The 20369-nt window shown below is 33.6% G+C and overlaps 1 protein-coding gene across 1 annotated transcript in view; it reads left to right on the forward strand.

Annotated features, from left to right (window-relative positions):
* Cadm2 (cell adhesion molecule 2) overlaps positions 1 to 20369 on the forward strand; it is a 165017-nt gene that overhangs the window by 69326 nt on the left and 75322 nt on the right. Inside the window, exons 4-5 of the mRNA XM_042676875.1 lie at positions 4910 to 5080; positions 16313 to 16403. Of these exons, the coding sequence (XP_042532809.1) occupies positions 4910 to 5080; positions 16313 to 16403 (262 nt within the window). The remainder of the gene's footprint in view (positions 1 to 4909; positions 5081 to 16312; positions 16404 to 20369) is intronic.

Raw genomic sequence — 20369 nt, forward strand, 5'->3', positions numbered from 1 at the left:
AACTTTTTTAAAAAAAATACTTAAGGAATATTCTCTTAAAAGTAGATATGTCATTTAGATAATTTTATTACCTACAAAGTAATCACAATAGTATAATGAGGCAGACAGTGTTTATCACCTAGGTTAGCACTCAGCCTTTTTATTTTTAAAATTTTATTGTCAAGGTGATGTGCAGAGGGGTTATAATTACATAAGTAAGGTAGTGATTACATTTCTTGTTAACCCTTCTTACATTTTTCTCCTTCTTTCCCTCCCCCCACCCAGTCCTCCACACACAAGTTTACAGATCATTTCCAAAATATTGTCTTGTGAGTATCACTGTTGTATAGGTTGTCCCTTTGTCCTTTGTTTCATATTTTGTTGTTCCCCTTCCCTTCCCTAGTAGACATAAACAAATACACAATACCCAGGGTACCAAAATTGAACACAATGAAATAACACAAGAGAAAAAAGAAATCACGTAGTGCATTGAGAACAACAACAAAAAAGAAAAACCTCTTGTGTCCATGTCTTGGAGTTCATTTTGCTTAACATCGTCTTGTATGGTAATATGAAAATAGCTATTGAGTTATTCTGCTCATTTTCTAATATTATCCTATACTAACTATTACAAATAAGAGATATCATGGGACCTATGGTTCTTTGAGTCTGTCTTACTTCACTTAATATTATTTTTTAAAAGTCCTTCCATTTCCTTACAAATTTCCTTTCTGATGGAAGCATAGAATTCCATTGTTTGTGTGTGTGTGTGTGTGTGTGTGTGTGTATACCAAATTTTTTGATCCATTCATCTACTGAGGGGCATCTCGGTTGTTCCATATTCTATCTATGGTGAATGGTGCTGTGATAAACATAGTAGTGCTAGTAGCTTTAGTGTGGTCTTGTTTGTGATCATTTGTGTAAATACCCAGAAGAGGGATTGTTGGGTCATTGGGGAGTTCTATGTGTAGTACTTTGAGGAACCTCCATACTGCTTTCCAGAGTGGCTGAACAAGTTTATACTTCCATAACAATGCAGTAGGGTTCCCTTTTGGTCACATCCCTTCCAGCATCTGTTGTTATTAGATGTTTTATTATTATTATTATAGCCATTCTAACTGGGGTGAGGTGGAATCTCAATGTTGTTTTGATTTGCGTTTATTGTATGATCAGAGGTGTTGGGCATTTCTTCATGAATCTATTGGCCATTCTTATTTTCTCTTCAGAGAAGTCTTTAGCCCTCTTATTAATGGGGCAGTTGTTTCTTTGTTTTTTTGGGGATCTGATTTTTTGAGCTCTAAGTGTATATTGGATTTAAAGCCCTTGTCTGATGTTTGGCTAGTGAAGATCTCTCAATCTGTGTGTTTTCTACTGATCTTACTAGCTATGTCCTTTGCGATACAGAAGCTCTGCAGCTTAATGCAATCCCATTTATCCAACCTTTCTTTGATTTGTTTTATTTCTGGGTCTTTTTAAAGAAAATTTCAGCCTGTACCAAGGAGCTTCTTCTATTCTCCAAGCAGTTTCTTCTATTCCTTCCAGAAAAGTTCAGCCATTCTTGTTTCAGTATTACTTCTTTTTTTTCTATTTTTTATTAATTTCTTTTTTTTTATTGTGAAAATACTGTACAGAGGGGTTACAATTACATGGGCAAGATAATGAGTACATTTCTTATCAAGTATTGTAGCCTCCTCCTTTGTTTCCCCTTCCCATCCCTTCCCATCCTCTCCCCGGCCCCCCTACCCAATCCTTCTCACCGCCCTTCCACCCCCAACCAAAGTTGAAAGTTCCTTTTCGACATAACGACTTGTACATCTCATTGTTGCAATGGGTCCACCTGTATTTCTATTTAAACGATTTGTTTTTCCCCTTCCTCTCCACAAATTATACTGACATCAAATGCAGTGAAAGCAGGGGTTATACTGTGGGGGAGGGACATACAAAGCAATTTCTTGGTTGTGTTAATTAGAATGTTGTTAATGCCAGGCGCTGGTGGCTCATGCCTGTAATCCTAGCTACTCAAGAGGCTGAGATCTGAGGATCACGGTTCAAAGCCAGTGCGGGCAGGAAACTCCTTGAGATTCTTATCTTCAATAAACCACTGGAAAACCTGAAGTGGCACTTTGGCTCAAGCGGTAGACAGCTTGCCTTGAGCTGAAGAGCACCGGGACAGTGCCCAAGCAGCGAGTTCAAGACCCACAACTGACAAAAATAAATAAATACATACATAAATAAATACATAAATACAAAAATAAATACAAATTATAAAAAAAGAGAATGTTGTTATACTTCTTATTTTTCCAGTAAAAACTATGTACATTGAAATTAACTCAATTTAGCCATGACATTTTAGCAAATATATAACTAAAATCTTTTTTGATGGAGAACATGTTCACACCTCAGAATTTATTTTTATATTTCTTTTTGGTCAATTCTCAATGATTAACCACAAAAAGGACCACTGTTCTTAATAGGAATACATGTCATCTGTAACGTTATTTTGAATCACATACATAGGAAAATATACATTTATATATTTATTTTCACCTACATATTCTTACAGCTGCATAAGAACCTGCATTGAACATGATCTGAACGTGAATGACATACTTATCCCATTTTGACATGATGCTTTTAATCACATATAACATGTCATATGAAAGGTAATGTAAACTACAAGATAGACTATAAAAAAAAGAATGCCATGAAATGAGCAAGTATGAGACATAAAGATGTATTAATTCTGTAACTTAGCAATATAAAATTCACTTTTAGAAGGCAGAAAGTATTAAGGTTATTTATTAAGGAAACTCGAAAGGAGGTCAGCATCAACTATGGGGAAAGGTACTAGGAGCACCTCATGTCACTGTTGTGGAGTTTTTTTGTTTTTGTTTTTTTTAGTTCACCTTGTGGACTCACATTATCGTCGCACATTCATATGAGCTTATTAAAAGCAACAAATTAAACTTTTGTTTATCTTATTTGAAAGATGCTCATTAAAATTTTATGGTTTATACAACTGCTATCAAAGTTTATGTGTCCAATTAGTTTTACATTAATGATACTTTTGGAAAGGAAATGGCTAAAAAACAGATGTGTAGATTCATAAAATGAACTGTTATTAAAAACAAACAATTGCTATCAATATTCTGAAATATTTTGTCATATATAATAGGATAATAAAAGTTTGTCAAGAGATCTGAATTTTCTTACCTTGACAGTTTAGATGTAGGAACAAATAAACATTGACACAGATTTGTAGGAGAAAAAATAAAATGTTAAAATGACCCAACGCTTTTGTATAAATATACGAGACATTGAAAAGTGAACATCCTAAACCTTTAATGTTAGCAAATACTGGAAATATACTTCTATTATTCTGATACAATTTTACTTAAAGGAGCTCATTCCATATTTTTTTATATATTAACTGGAATTTTAAATACAAAATTCTTTATATAAGAAGAAAACAGCAAAAACAATATATTACATAAAGCATAAGTAAAGTATGCATCCATTCTATAACTAATAAAATTAACATACTGGTAAAATACAGAATGGAGATTTTTATATGTCGGTCCCTGTTTATAAATGCTAGAAATTTTCTTCTCTTCCAAAGTTCAATAAAGTTTTGTTTTGTTGCCTCTGTGTGTGTGTGTGTGTGTGTGTGTGGTGTGTGCATATGTGTTGAGAGGGGTAAGTGGTTTACTGAAGTTTGAGTTCTGGGCCTTGCACTTCTTTGGCAAACCCTCAACTGAAAGCACATTTTTTAGCTCCCAATCTCAAAACATGTTTTGCGTTAAAAATCTTACTTGATTTTTCTTAATACATAAACACCATTGTAAACACATATTTTAAAGGACAAGTACATTACATTTATCTAGAAATATCCTTTGCTAATTTTTAATTGTTCTCTTAAGAGCAATCACAAAGATTAAATCATAATTTCATGGAAATAAAATCTTAATGAACCATACCTATTTCTACTTATAAAGCACATCAAACTGAAAGTTATTTTTAAGTGTAAAGCTAAAAGAAGAGTTGCTAAACTGAACTTAAATGTTTACTGTCATTAACATATTTTTAAATGTTTTTCAAATAAATTGAATACATGCATAGTAACTTATGATGTGTATTTTACGTGAAAGTGTTCATTTTCAGAGAATATAACTGTTCATTTGCTATTGAATGGTGGGAAAAATGAGGGAAAGCAAAATAAAACTGAACACATTTTCTTCTCAACTATGTTTAAGATTGTGTTATAATACTATCTACACCTTCACCTATCATTTTGATTTCTAATTCTTTTAAATTGCCCTCTTCTTATCAGCTACTTCAGACTTCAGAAATTACAAAATAAATGAATATATTATTAAGCTCCTTTTTCACACAGGCAAAATAATCCATGAGTGCACCATTTAACAATGGATCTCAATCTTGCACAGCAAGTTTGACTATCTATAAGTGAATTCACATCTTCAAAAACTATTTTCATTTCTGCGGAAATAGATTCCTCAGCAAAGTGGAGAGCATTTATTTCAATATAACTTTCACTGAAAATGTACATTTAAATATTCAACTTATTCAGATGGCTTCCCCCCACCTCCCACCAGCAATAACAACTCTAGAAATTCTTTAGAAATTTTGTGTTTATCTGGGCTCACATTGTTTTTATCATCTAGGTCACATTCAGAATGAAATACCAGTGCTTGTTTCCAACCTTTTATTTTTCAACTCCTTAAAATTTTTCCAACCTTTTACTTTTTAACCCCTTAAAATTAAAAAAAAAATAATCAAATTGGCATGTATTAAATCAGAGAGAGAGAGAGTGTGTGTGTGTGAGAAAGAAAAATCCTTTCAGTGTCGAGTAAATAGAAATGCCCTACTTTAAAAATATGATAGACTTTCTCCATTCATATTTTATTTTCAGATGTAAAATACTTGAAGGAAGAAGATGCGAACCGCAAGACGTTCACTGTCAGCAGCACACTAGATTTCCGAGTGGACCGGAGTGACGATGGAGTTGCTGTGATCTGCAGAGTAGACCACGAGTCCCTCAACGCCACCCCTCAAGTAGCCATGCAGGTGCTAGAAATACACTGTAAGTACATCTACTCTTCTCTCTCTTACCTCAGCAATGCATCTCTCCATTTGCATTTAATCATGTCAAAGTTGCGCAAAATAACAGAAAATTTGCGGCAAACTCTATACTCCTTACCATTCTTCACATTCAAAGGGAAATACAGTTTGTGTGTCATTCTCAGCAATGAAGTAAATATTAGAGATGAAATGAGGTTAGCATTCATAATTGGGTCAAAGTTGTGGCTTGCAGTGTGTGTATGTCTGTGTGTGTGTATGAATGTGTGTGTAGATTAAGGGAGGATCAATGTGTTTATATTAAAATAATTTTGGTCTCCCAGTGATGCTTTTAAAATTAAGCTTCATTTGATCTTGTATATGAGATATTTTATTTCTGGTTGAATGCAGGAGTATGTCTGTTTATCACTATTATTTATTATAATAATAGTAGCCTTAATTTCCACACCCCTCTACATGAGGAACTGTTAGAAACACTTTGAATAGTTTCTCACACATCCTGATGAGCAGTTGCTCTCATTAGTCACCAGCTACACACAGACAGCAGTAAAGATGAAGGAAGGAGATTCTAAGAACTAGCAAATGACAGACTTGCTATCATGGCATTCCTTTAATTAAGCTCCTAAGGTTATGGTCAATAATGTATGTTTATTAAAATTAAACTGAATAGAATGAAATAAGAGAACAGGAAAGTGTAAAAGAGAGAAAAATATATTTAAAATTGCACTATGTGACTTTTGATTATGGAGACTTCGGTTGGTTTTTTTTATCTATATTAAAATCATAGCTTGAATTTAGAATTTATATGTGACATGTAATTACATAAATAAAAATGCTGATTTCTAAATGCAAATTTATTAATTTGCTTCATTGTTGAGTAAGAGTTTATCAGGTTCCAATTATGTAAGAGATATTGTGTGGACCCCTGGTCTTAGAGAAGTACCACCCCCAATAAATAGCAGCAACAGAAACAAAAATGAAATTGTTCTCTTCTTTCCAATTGTTACCCTCCTCACAACAAAGTTCCATTTTCTTTCACCATCTAACTTAGACAGGAGTAATAGAAAGGCAAAACATAAAATAAAATAAATACACAAAACAAGGAAAGTAAGGGATGGATGTGTGTGTGTGTATGTATGTGCGTGTGATACTGAGGAAGGGATTGTACAAAGGCCCTAAGTTACAAATGTGCTTACCACTTTTATGTCTAGAAATAACACTGATACAAAATAAGCCCACAATATGGGTGAAGGCAAATAGAATATGCATTTGAAGAAAATCTTGGAGAATTACCAGGAAACAGGAGTTGGGGGAGGGGAGTATTTTTACTGTTGATTTTTGTTCGTTTATATGTTTTTAACTTTTGGCTAAAAATGTCTTTTAATTGTATTAGTTTTCCAGTGAATGAAATTATTGTATAATTAGTTATTTCATTAGGTTTTATCATATTTTCCTTTAAGAAGAATGAGAAACAAGAAAACAGTGGAGTCCACATGCAGGATTATCTTTAAATACCAAGAACTAGTCATAGTGACCTTGGAACAATTACTTATATGTGTGTGTTTGATTATAAATTAAAGAATTAATGTCTGCATGAATTTGATTAAAATATGAGAGGTAGGTCTTGTAGAGAGAAGTTCCATCTTCTCACTTTATTTAATAATTAAATATCGATTGCCTTTCTGTTTTCTTTCCTTATTTATTACATCATTTGGTCTTTCAAACCATGAAAAATAGTATGGATAGTTATTCTGAAGGAGTCTAGAACACCAGCACAATAATTTGTAATTGTGATACAAATTTATATAACAAAGTAATACTTTAATAATCACTTATTGGACTATAAAGGCCAAAAGATGATAATAGAAAACATGAATCAAGCCATAAAATATATTAAAGCACCGGGTGCCGGTGGCTTACGCCTGTAATCCTAGCTACTCAGGAGGCTGAGATCTGAGGATCATGGTTCAAATCCAGCCTGGGCAGGAAAGTCTGTGAGACTCTTATCTCCAATAAACTACTATAAAACTGGAAGTGGTGCTGTGGCTCAAGCGGTAGAGTGTTAGCCTTGAGTTAGAGAGCTCAGGAACAGCACCCAAGCCCAGAGTTTAAGCCACAGTTCTTTTATCTCTACTTCCTATGTAATTAGAATTACTGGTACATGCCATGAAACCATATTCAACTTATTTTTATGACTTATTTCCTATAGATCACTATTTTTGTGAATTTATTACACTGGTAGTTAATTTATTGCACTTATATAGTAGTAATTCCTTAGTATTATGAGAAACTTAGCAAAATATGGAAGAAAAGTTACCGGATATCACTGCACACTGACAACAGGAATCTGAAGCCACTAGGATGTGAAATCTGGGTTTAACTGCAAACTTTCAAACAGAAAAAATAAATTGGACCTCTTAGATAAATGCAATGTTACCTGGAGAAAATGAATACTGGTGCTGAAAATAAAATGGTTCAGGCTGAAATCAACTACAACCCCTAATAAAAAGTGGTAGGCCTTGTGGAATTAATCAAGATCAATTTCTAAAATTGTTTCCAAAAAATTATTATAGCATTTTGCTCAATATTTAGCATTTAGTTCATTTCAGGTGTAAATGGAACAAGAAAGTGAAACATCACAGATCAGTTTATGTATTCATCCAATGTTTCAGAATTCTTAACATACCATGCATTTCATTAAGATATGAAGGTACAAGACTATTGTACAATCAAGCACCTAGACTTAATGAATTAAATATATTAGAAAGTGTCACTAAGTTCAATATATTATAACAGTTTATACTCTGCATTTAACCATGAATATTAAGTATTTCCTGACATTTTGTATAAATGTGGTATACATTCACATATATCCAGTACATACAGTATTGAGTTTACTTAGATATGGTTTGACTTTAATATTATATACTGCTTTAAAATCTTTTTTAAATACACAAAAAAATAGCATACAGCCAGGCACTCGTGGCTCACACCTGTAATCCTAGCTACTCAGGAGGCTGAGATGTGTGGATCAGGATTGAAAGCCAGCCGGGGCAGGAAAGTCCATGAGACTCTTATCTCCAATAAACCACTAGAAAACTGGAACTGGTGTTGTGGCTCAAACAGGAGAGCCTTGAGCTGAAGAGTACAGGGAAAGTGCCCAGGCCCAACAACAACAAATTAGCATACATGATGAAATAAGAACAAAGAACTGACAACAATAATAATGCAATTTTGGTAACCCTTCGATATAACATCAAGTGGTACAATATCTATCAGTAATTAAACACAACATAATACATATGCCAAAAAAGCTGAAGCAAGAACATTATTTTAGTTTGTAAAGAAGTAGAGTATGTAATTCTATACTGGAAAAGAAAAGGCTTACTTTCACAAGCCTGGAATTAGTATTTAAATGAATTTGTGATATGAAATCTACATCCAATCCTTTGAAATGTATTACAAAATATAAATGCAAACATGCATGCAGCTTTTAATAATTGTTAAGGTTTCCCTTATTTTCAATAATTAGTATACATCTAGGATAATCTTAGCAGATGAGCAGAATAGCTCAATAGCTATGTACATATGACCATATAAGATGATGCTAAGCAAAATGAACTTGGAGACATGGATGGAAGAGGTTTTTCTTTGTTGTTGTTGTTGTTGTTAATGTACTTTGTGATTTTTTTTGTTTCTTTTGCATGTTCTTCCCCCTATGGTATATCCCCTGTGGTCACTGTATTTGATGTTGGTACCCTGGTATTGTATATACATTTATTTCAATTGGGGAAGGGAAGGTGAACAATGGTATGGTGAGTTAAACGACAAGGGCAGGGGGGAACCAATGCAATAGCAATATATACATGACAATACGTTGGAAATGATCTGTACAACTTGAGAATGGAGGGGTTGGGGGGAAGTAGGGGTAAAATGAGGGAAGAAATAACAAGTTTGATAAGAAATGTACTTATTCCCTTACCTATGTAACTGTAACCCCCTCTGTACATCAACATGAAAATAATGATTCTTTAAAGATGTTAAGGATGTACAATGAAATATTTTGATTATGTAGTGATTACTTTTTAAATGCAACTCATCTATTAGTTATTAAAAATCAATATTATAGAAATGTATGAATTTCTAATTTAGAATTGCTTCATAAAAATCACATAATCTATGGTATTACATCCTTTTCTTGATAAATCTCCCAACTTAATATATAACTAAACAAACAATACAAAGAAATAAAGGAGACATTGTTTATTGGATTGTTTTGAAGAAAATGTGGAAAGTGAATACTGTTAAAATTCATTCTGACTTGACATATATATCTATATACATATATAGCATAAATTTATATGTTAGTACATATTTGTTAGGACAGTTTTACATTTGTTGCTTAAACTACTAACAAAAGTTCTATTCTTGTTAAAAATATCATTTCAGGAATGGCATTAATATTTCACTAAAATATTTTGCCCTAACATCATCTGATCAATTCCTTCATGGATATTTTAAAATGAATCACAAAAGTAAAGGATGATTTAGAATGAAAGAGGTCTTATTATAAAATAAAAATTATCCAGAATCCAAATTACTTTCTTTTACTGCAAAACACTTTGAAAAATCAAATTAAGCTAATAATCAGCTAATTGGACATACATTCTGTGTGTGTTGCCAACATACTCTGGTTAAAAAGGAATATTGAAATTTCATGGACATTAAATCAATCTAGAATTTTAGCTTGAAAATTAACACATCTGTTCATAATTAGGTTCTTCCACTATATCAAGAAAGCAAATAAAGGGACTAGGAAGGTGGCTCAGTGGTAGAATGCTTTCCTTTGCATGTATGAGGCCTTGGGTTCGATTCCTCAGCACCACATAAGGAGAAAAAGCCAGAAGTGGCACTGTGACTCAAGTGATAGAACACAACTCTTGAGCTGAAGAGCTGAAAGACAGTGCCTGGGACCAGAGTTCAGGCCCCATGACTGACAAAAAAAAAAAAAAGACTAAACATAGACTTTCCCTATGACCCAACAATGCTATTCCTGGGCATTTACAAACAAGCCTGCCATTTAAGCCATCAGCACAAAGATATTCATTGAAAAATTATTTATTATAGTTACAACATGGAACCAATTCATATGCCCCTCAGTAGATGAATGGATCAAGAAAATGTAGTATATATACACACTGGAAATCTATGCTTCCATCAGAAAAAATGGCATTGACCATATAATAAAGAGAGACAAGTATTACACATATACACTTGTATTCAAAATAACTTGCCAACCAGATGCTGTTAACTCATGCCTACAATCCTAGCTACTCAATGTGCTGAAATCTAAGGATTTTGGTTCAAGACCAGGCCAGGTAGGAAAGTCTTTGAATCTCTTATCTCCAATTAATCACCAGGAAACCGGAAGTGGCATTGTGGATCAAAATGGTAGAGCAGGAGCCTTCAGATAAAGAGCTCAGGGACAGTGCTCAGCCAGAGTTCAAGCCCTACCACTGACAAAACAAAAAAAAAAGATATCTAAAGCAGAAAAATTACAGCAGGAAAACATCTAGCAAAATAACACTTAATTTATGTCAAATTATGTCAATGTGAGCTGGGAATAAGAATTAATATAAAGTTTGTGTCCTAACTAGTTAAGCAAAATTATCTATGTAATAGACATGAAAAAAATTCAATCATTTCTTAAAGGCTTCAGAATAGATTATCAAATCGATGACAAACCAGCAGAAATAGTATCATCTTCATTTATTGTCTGTTTATTAAGAAAAGACTTCGTATAAGAAACTGTGCAAAATACTAAAGAGATAGCAGTTACAAAATACATAGCAGTATAAGGATGAAATACAAAGCATTCATTTAATGCACTTGAAAACAACAATTTGAATTGAGATTAAAAGTAGTTTTAGGGCACAGTGGCTTATACTTCTAATCTGGGGGATTAGAGGACTGAGATGCTACAATCAAAGTCCAAAATCAGTCCAGGACAAAAATATAATGAGATTCTTATCTCCAATTAAACCACAAAATCCTTGAAGTAGGGGTGTAGCTCAAATGGTAGAGTGCTACTTTGAATACAAAAGTCAAAGGAACTCATGAATCCTTGATTTCCAATCCCAGTACTAACACAGCACACACATGCGCACACACACACACACACACACACACACAGATTCAAAGATATGTGAGAGCCAAATAAGGAAAAGATTGTCCACCTATGGAGTATTTTTGAGTTTCTATGAATGTAAATAAGTCATTCAGTAAAAGATGAGTAAGAAAGTATACTTGGTGGAATTTTATAAATTAAATAGAAAACAAGGAAAAGAAGATGTAGATTAGGCTAGTACATATGACATTATAATTTTGTTTTGAATATATAACAAAAGATTGTCATTTGAGCTCTGAGTCACAAAGTTGATGTCAAAATTCCTATTTTGAGATGACAATTTTATTTTATTGTCAGAATAAGATTTAGTAAGACATAAAGCAGAAAGAAAGAAAAAAATATTATTTGGAAAAATACATAAGTGACTTGAGAGGTGTAAGAAGAGAAGACAATGGATTTGAAAATGATTTAGGAGGTAGATCAGACAGAGTTTGGAGCTGATTGAAAGAAGCAGGAGAAATCAAATAGATGAGCTAGATGAATGGTGTTCATCTAAGGAATTGCTATATGAAGGACAGGTAAGAGGAAATTTAAAATTTTTTATTTTACTTAAGGGCATATCAAATGAGCTGTTTTTGAGATAGGCAAATGGGCATGTCAAATAGGTGCTACATATAAATAAAAGTAGGTCATTTGACAGTATTGCTGTGGGATAGTCATTTGCCATTGATTGGTGTTTAGATGTGGGTATGACTGAAAAGACCCTGCATAAAACAATATGATATCAGGTTCTAGATCCTGTGGTCTGTGGATTCCAACTATTAAAGACTAAATAGCAAAAATGAAACACACAAAATGTAAGAAAGATCACCCAGAGATATACATTAAATCATATGCGTGATACTTTTGTGTCTGCACATGTGTGTATAAGGGAAGGATGTCAAACAAACCTAAGAAATATTGCATTTTTCGTTGTATTTCCATTGTTAAATTATCTTTACATGAGCTATTTACTTTCTCCCTCTTTACCTCCCCCAACCCCTCCAAGTCGTACAGATCATTCCCAACTTATTGTCCCAACATATTGTCTTGCGAGTTTTGCTGTTGCATAGGTACCCCTTTGTCCTTTGTCTCACCATTTTATTGTTCTCCTTCCCTTCCCTAGCTCATATAAATGTATATACAATTCCCAGGCTACCAAAATCAAATGCAGTGACAACAGGGGACAAACCATACGGGGGAAAAACATAAAAGAAAATAGAAAAAATTAAAGTCAAAGAAATGTGTGTTATGAAGTACCCTGTTTTCGGATGCCCCCTCACAGACCACCAGAGATCATGATCAATGCAAACAACAACGAGTCATTTATTGAAAGCTCGAACTTGGTCGTCGGGGCACTCTGTGACCAGTGACGCTAAGAGGCCCCGAGCATAGAATCAGCACAGGTTTTATAGCATTGAACAAACAACTTTAAGGAACTTTTACATAAAAAATACATGATTGGTTAACATTTAAAGCAAGCTAAACTGGGCAAATACGATTGGTTACTCTTTACAGAAAAATAGCTATAACCTATGACTTGACCACAGCGGGGTCGACAGTTCCCAGGAGGTGTTTCGCTCTGGGTTCTAAGGAATAGGTCGGTTGGAACGTTAAGTGTTTTTCTCAAAACCGAAACTCTTGGCCCTAGGTCACTCCGGGGCCAACACTTTTTAACTGATGGAGGCCTTCTGGCTCCTTACGTCTTTCATGTTGTATTGTGTCTCTTGATTTTTTGGGAACTTAGAAGGTATTAGGTTCATTCTGGAGATTTCCATAGAATTACGTATTAAATATTTTACCTCATTTGGCCTTTGTTTTTACATAAAATGCCACAGGAGGTTTCTAAAGGGAGTATTGATCAATGCATTGAGGAATTTGTTATACAAAATTTTGCCTCTAATAAACTGCCTATACTAAATAGGCAGAACTAAAAAAAAAATGCATACTTTATTTTCTGTTTTCTTACACCAATATTCCACAATATAATTTCTTTACTATAGTGGAAACTGATTGCTATCCTCCATATCCTTTAACAAAACCCATTCCTATGTTCTGAGTAGTGTAGAAGTGTCAGGGAAATAATACTTCTCTTCTTTACCCAGAGAGCAATCTCCAAACAAACCTTAATAAGAATTAGAATAGTCAGTAGTAAATATTTCTGTCCCTTCACTATTGAGTATTATAGAGCTGTGTTCTACAATGGGATGGAATTTCTGTGGCTAATATATTATCTGTTTGGTATCACAGGGTTGGTAGGCTTTATTTATTTTCATCCATTCTTTTCTCCTTTCTCAGTACTTTTTGAGACGGAGTCCCAGTCCTCATAAAAGCCATGCCTCAAAATTTTTTACTAGGATAGTGCATTAGTGTGAGCTCTCTAGAGAAACAAAACCAATTACACATACATATAAAAAGAGATTTATTTTAAGGAATTGTTCACACTATGAGTCTGACAAGTCCCAGAGAACATGGAAAGGAGAGACTCAAACCAGCCATTGGCTTGTTTCAGGCTGAGTTGCCTGGTTTATAAATCCTAGTCCAAATTGAAGTCAGGGAAGACAGATACTATTATTCTAGTCTAGTTATTAGCTTTTAGGCCCTGTCACAAAATACCAACAATTATGAAATTAATAGGGAACACGTTTTACTTTGACTCATACCAGGAACTTCAAATCATGATTGGTGGGCCCTGTCACTTTGAGCCAGTGGAGGTACAGTTAATTGTGGTAAATGCACAAGGAAGCTGAGTCCTGTTCACCTAATGGTGGCTAAGAAAGCAAAGTGACAAACAACAATACCATCTTCGGAGACACATGCCAGTGAACTTCCTCCTCTAGGCCAAACCTCCTTAAGTTTCTCCTACCTTACAGTAGTGTCATAGGCTGGTGATCGTGCTTTCAACATCTACCCTTTGAGGAATGTTCTAGATCCCAATGACAGCCAGTCAAAAGGCAGAAAAATTCCAGATCCCAAGTTGAAAGATCCAATTTCTGGGCACAGGTTTAGTCTCATCATTATTCTTTGTAGGCACCACCAGTTGGGTGAGCCCACCTGTATTATGGAGGACAATTTGCTGCACTCAGTATATGTCAATCCTATTTTGAACAATCATTTTCACAGAATCAATTACAATGCTTGACTTAAGAGCTCTATATCCTATGGCATAGTCAAATTGACATAAATTAATCCAATCTCTTTCACAGAGTCATATGTATTCTATTATTTTCCAACCTGTTTCCTAGAAATACAGCTTTCTTTTAAGATATGACAAAGGAAAGTGATGTTGTGTATATATTGTCTAAAAGTAAAAAGATATAGGCTTCAGTTTGCCAACAACAATTCTGACTCATCTCTCTTACCCTGCATATGATCACTATGTTTCCACATGTCCACTTTCACTTTTAAAAATTCTGGAGTCAGTATGCTCACTATAAGCCCCGCTTTATCGTTGAATTCGTGAGTCATTGAAACCAAAAGTGATAGGCTGGTTTAAGTAGCCATTATGTGACAAAGTGTAGCCTCATTGGCCACCTGCGTGTGGTCTAGTATGACTGTGCAATCTTTTGGGTGTGTGACAATCTCATTGGTCACCTGCGTGACCAGGCTTGACCTTGTGAAATTTGCCTTTAAAAACCTAAGTACGTGGGCCACTGAGGGTCACAGTATCAGTACCCAAGCCTGTGCTGCGGCCCTGGCTGGTCAGTGTAGGAACCTTCTCAATAAAGTTGCTTCTTTATTAAAAAAAAAATTCTGGAGTCAAAAATTTATGTAATTTCTAGTCAACAAATGACTCACAAATATAATAATATTAATAAATGCTAATGAAATTATATGTAAATTTTTCTTCAGTGTACACATCTACCAGTTAAAAAATGACTACAATGAACACATCTCTTCATTTTCTTAAATAATTTTTTAGACTGGACTTATTTTATTATAAAGTATAAGAGGTACCTATCTGTACTATTCATTCTATTTTGGGAATTCACACCAGAAGTTACACAGGTTAGGCAAACACAATATTCCCGATCGCAAACACAGTATTCCTGATCTGTACATTGGTCCCTTTGATTTTTTGTTTTGTTTTGTTTTTTAGATTTTTTTAATTTTTATTTTCTTGTTAAGATGCTGTACAGAGAGGTTACAATTGCATCAGTAAGGTAATGAGTACATTTCTTGTTGGGCATTTTTACCCCCTCCTTTGTTTTTCTCCCACTATCCCTGCCTCCTCCACCTTCCCCCAGTTCCCTCTCCCAAATTTGTAAGGTACATTTCCAACATAGTGCCTTGTGAGTATCATTGTTGTGATGAGTCATCCTTAAATCAGGTTCTCTTCATGGTCACACATCCTGATTTTGAACTCAGAAAATCTAGCCTCACCATCATGAATAATGGGATTAGAATCATGTCAGCACAATGAAATAGATTAAAGTTATACAAATTAGAAATATAAATATCCTATACTATTCTTGAATTTTCTACAAGTAGATATGATTTTTATCTATATGATACCTACTTGGTATATCAAGTAGGTATAGTTTTTTAACAAGGCACATTTTAACTCTTAATAACATTTTAAGTAGCTATTCAGTTTGCTTTAGACAGCTTCAGGTGCTCAGTGATATGTTACTTCATTCTGAAAATACTCAGTATTATGCTTCTGAGATAACAGAGGAAGAGTTCACTAGGGGTTCCTTATTGTGACTCCTGTAACAATGAAGTGCTGTATTTCAATGCACATAAATACATTCAGCCCACACTAATAGCATTCATAGCATCTATAAACAGTTGGAGAAACAATTGTATGAAATACTTGATATTCATTTGAACCACATTTTGCCATTTCACTTTTCAATCTAGATTTCAGAGATGCTCCTAAGATATTCATATATTTCTGTTGGATTTGCATGGAGAAGAACTTCTTAAAATTGAGTTGCCTCAGGAATCTTTTATAAATATATATAACTATAAAAAAGGAAATAATATATGAACATAAAGAATGTATGGAGAAATTAGATATCGTCTGTGACTAATAACCTGTCTTAATATTCTTTGTTTTTTTTCCAGATACACCTTCAGTTAAGATTATACCATCTACTCCTTTTCCACAAGAAGGGCAGTCTTTAACTTTGACTTGTGAATCCAAAGGAAAACCACTGTAAGTAACTTAACAAGCAATAAAGACTTTCACTATATCCTTATTTGATTACAGGTTTTAACTAAAGAAACATATTAGTTTTATTTTTTTTCTTGGTGGGCAAATATGATCCTTGGAATAGAAAACCTCTGAACCATGTCTTCATTAAGCTTCTGGGGAAGGTTGGCTTTTACTTTGCTATCTAGAGAAATTTCTGGGAAGGTTTCCAACTATGCCTTTTTTTTTTTTTTTTTTAAGCTTCAATAAGATATTTTAACTTGGGAGGAGTAAAGGCTTAATCAATCACTATTTATTTATTTATGTCACCATACTGATAAAAGTGACACTCTACTAAATTTAATTTTCCTAGAAAGTGGAAAAATATTTAAGTATCCTCAAAGTTTCAAGAAAAACAGGCATATACCCTTGATGTAGTACCCAATGAAAATATGGTTTTCAAATGTTACATACTTCAAGCAAACATGAAATAAGATTTTAATATTAGAGCATGTTAATGTTGAGGTCAAGGTAATTCTAAAGCTTTTCTTTTCAACATACATGTTCAAATACAGCCAAATCATAGGATGTTACCTTTTTCTCGATGTACTGTGGTGTGAGGCACTCCAACAGCAGAAACCAATTCCAGACTCTTTTGTCTAGTTATTTACCAAAAACAAAGACAAACTCCTATTTTTCATACCATCATTCCAGCTTCTTTCATTGAGATGGAGACTCGGGGACTTTTCTAACTGGGCTTTCCTGGCAGTATAAGCTTCAAAACCTCAGACTCCAGTGTAGCTTGAATGACGTGTGAAGTCAATGAATCAAACTTTTGGTAAAAAAGGAGTGTTGCCTATATGCTAGGGCTGGCCATCGGCATGATCCTCCCCATCTCAGCTATAAACCACCATAGCCCAGGACACAATTTTTTTAAAAACATAATATATTTAAATATGAATGATTCGTGAATAGATCATTTACTAGTAATTGAAAATGATGTGATTGTTTTAATAAAATAACACTCTAGGCCTAACTTTGTGAAATGTTTGATTTTTAAAAATCTTCCAAGTCATTTGTGTTTAAATTTTAATAGGAGAAATTTAATTATATTGTATTGTATTATTTAATTATATTATTATATGGGAGAGTCTCTGCAAAGCAGTTTCACTTGCCAAATTTCACTTCTAATTATAAATTATTAAAGTATAGGTACCAGCTTATGTCATGACAAACCTTTCTCCATGAACTATAAAATATAAGCTTGACATTGAAACTTTTTTCTATTAATCACAGTAAGTAAATCAATGTCATCTTTATTACCATTTTGATACATATATTTTTTTAATTCCTGACTCTTTGGGGCATTATTTTCCTGGGATGAAAGGACACTGGTTTTCTGGGTTCAGGTGAGTGTAGTGGTATAATGTCAGGCGATTGTAGTGGTATAATGTCAGCCCAATCAGAACATTTTTGAGCGTTTTGTTTTTTGTTTTTTTCTCAGCAAATAACTGGCTGCAGTTTTGTGTGGCTGTCTTCATGAGGTGAATTTGTGGCTGAAATTAAAAGGATGGTGATTCCAGATTAGCGTAAGCAGAAGAGTCCACAGCCTATATTTATGGAGGGATGGTAGATTTGGGGGTCATACCTGTCAGTCCAGCAATGACAGAAAGCTGAAAGTAGATAGATCATGACAGGAAATAAGTCTCAAAATTAACCCCTGAAAACATTTCTAGAGGCCTGGCTCAAATGGTAGGGTATCAGACTACCAGTAGAAGGCCCTGAGTTAAAAAGAAAATACAAAAAACAGAATACATAGTTTTATGAGCAATTTATACATAATTCTATTGTGTTTTCCACTTAAATATATGAAACCACTTTAGAGCTAATTGAACATACTTTTATGGTAGCTTTTCTGTCTAGATAGCCTGTTCAATTCATATTCATAGTTTTACCTTCAGAGAAGTTGAAGTTGCTTATAGAAAACTGTTTTCTACCACAATATGTTATTTATATGTGACAAGTACATTTCAGCATTACAGCCTCAGCTAGAACTTTTGACTATAAATATAGTACTTTAACCAGGAAAAAAGTATAATGGATTTTACCCAGCTTAGATATATTTAAACAAAAATTTCTCAGATTCTGTACCACTATCTTCTCTACTTTCATTTATTTCTGCTATTATTGTTAGTGTAGTCTTTTCCTTGTCTCTCTTCTCTTGCTTTTGTTTTTCACAACATCAGGATTAAGCATAGGGAACTATGAAGGAACATCAGTATAATTAGGATACGCAAAGTAATTTTGTGTTTACTTTTTTTTCCTTCATCTTTATCCTAAGGTAAATAGTTGTACATTTGGTATACATGTGCAATATATTTTGTATATGTATGCAATCTATGTATATAGTATAGGAAGTTAAATGAGATGGAGGAAAAAAAACATGATATATACATACTTAGAAATAAATATGTGCCTGCTCAAATAATCGTCAGCTGTCAGTGATCTGTTTTTGTTTGTTTGTTTGTTTTTAATTCAATGCCTCCTCCCAATGGTAGAGTCATCATTTTATTTATATGAATAATTAGATTGACATTTATGAGATTACATATTTAAGATGTCCATGTCATCCACTTCAGACATTATTGAGTGGTTGTGCCTCATTGTGTTTCCTGGAGCTTCGTTAACTTGAAATAAGCTTGTGTGTAAAATATCCTCTCTATTGGAGATGATTGTAAAATATAATAATCTCATATACTTATTTTTAAGAATTCAAAGTTTGGTAATTTTAAGAAATAGGTGTCACCTTTCCCATAAATTTAGATTAATATGAACGGGCAAATGTAAAAGGAAAGTTAGAATGCTCCCTATTTTATGGAAGAGAAAATTAATGTTCAAGAGGATTAACTACAATTTTCTATCCATCTACATTGAAAATTGGTGAGACTAAACTTGTAATTCAGTTCTATCCAAATCTTAGACTGTTTCAATTATTTGTGGCTACTTCAACTGCTGAGGCTAAATTGCCACTTATGATATCCAAACTTACATATGAAATTCTACTATAAGGCTAATAATAATTTTAACACAGAAGTTGCAGCTCTGGATGTTTTAGAGAAAGAATTCACTAGCATTATGATATATTTAGTTTGCATGCTTATCTGACTTTTCTTTATATTTATGCCCTACTGTTTCCGAATTCTTATTCCACTGTTGCTAGCATGTTTGTACTCATATATGAAAAACTCCAATTAATATATGATCTTTGAGCAATTAATTCATAGATTTGTAAACAGGTAAAATAGTCATTTTCTACTTCATTCTTACAATTTCTGTTTATACCCAAATTGTACACAACTAAAAGTGCATTAATTCATTCTCTTGTGTTAGATCTCCATTTCCAGATTTTCATTTTCATTTCTTTTCCATCTAAGCTGCTAGGCAATTGATAATAAAATGACAGCTTCGTGTGATTTCTTTACTTCTTCCTCATCTTCTTGGAACCTATTCTCCATTTTTTAATGTGACCATCATTTCCATTACATGAAGGCATTAACCTCTCTAAAGACAGTTTCACTGGTAGCCTCTCTGTAGTTTGTTGTTTCCAACAGTGCCAGATGAGGCAGACAGAAAAAAGAAAAAAAAAAAAAGGAAGTGAAGGCTAAAAAGAAATTATTGAATTTCCCCAGAAGGAAATCTTACTGATCGTCAAGAAAACAGTTTCACTAGAGCCCAGAGAACAGAAAGTAAATTGCAGTAGATTAATCAGGGAATTTGTAGGTAGTAGGCAAAGGAAGAGAACCTCTAATCAGAATACAATGTACATCAGAGAATGAAACATGAACTGTGGAAGAGAGGTGATTAAAAGAAATAAATATTTTGAAATAAACATTTTAAAATAAAACACGATTGAAACAGTAGTGGGGACGCTATCCATATTTTAAGAGAGGATCAAAAAAGAAAGAGTGAAAATGAACTCTGGGATAGTAC

The sequence above is a fragment of the Dipodomys spectabilis genome, unplaced genomic scaffold (genome assembly GCF_019054845.1).
Source record: "Dipodomys spectabilis isolate Male_0828 unplaced genomic scaffold, ASM1905484v1 ptg000032l, whole genome shotgun sequence".
Classification (NCBI taxonomy): domain Eukaryota; kingdom Metazoa; phylum Chordata; class Mammalia; order Rodentia; family Heteromyidae; genus Dipodomys; species Dipodomys spectabilis.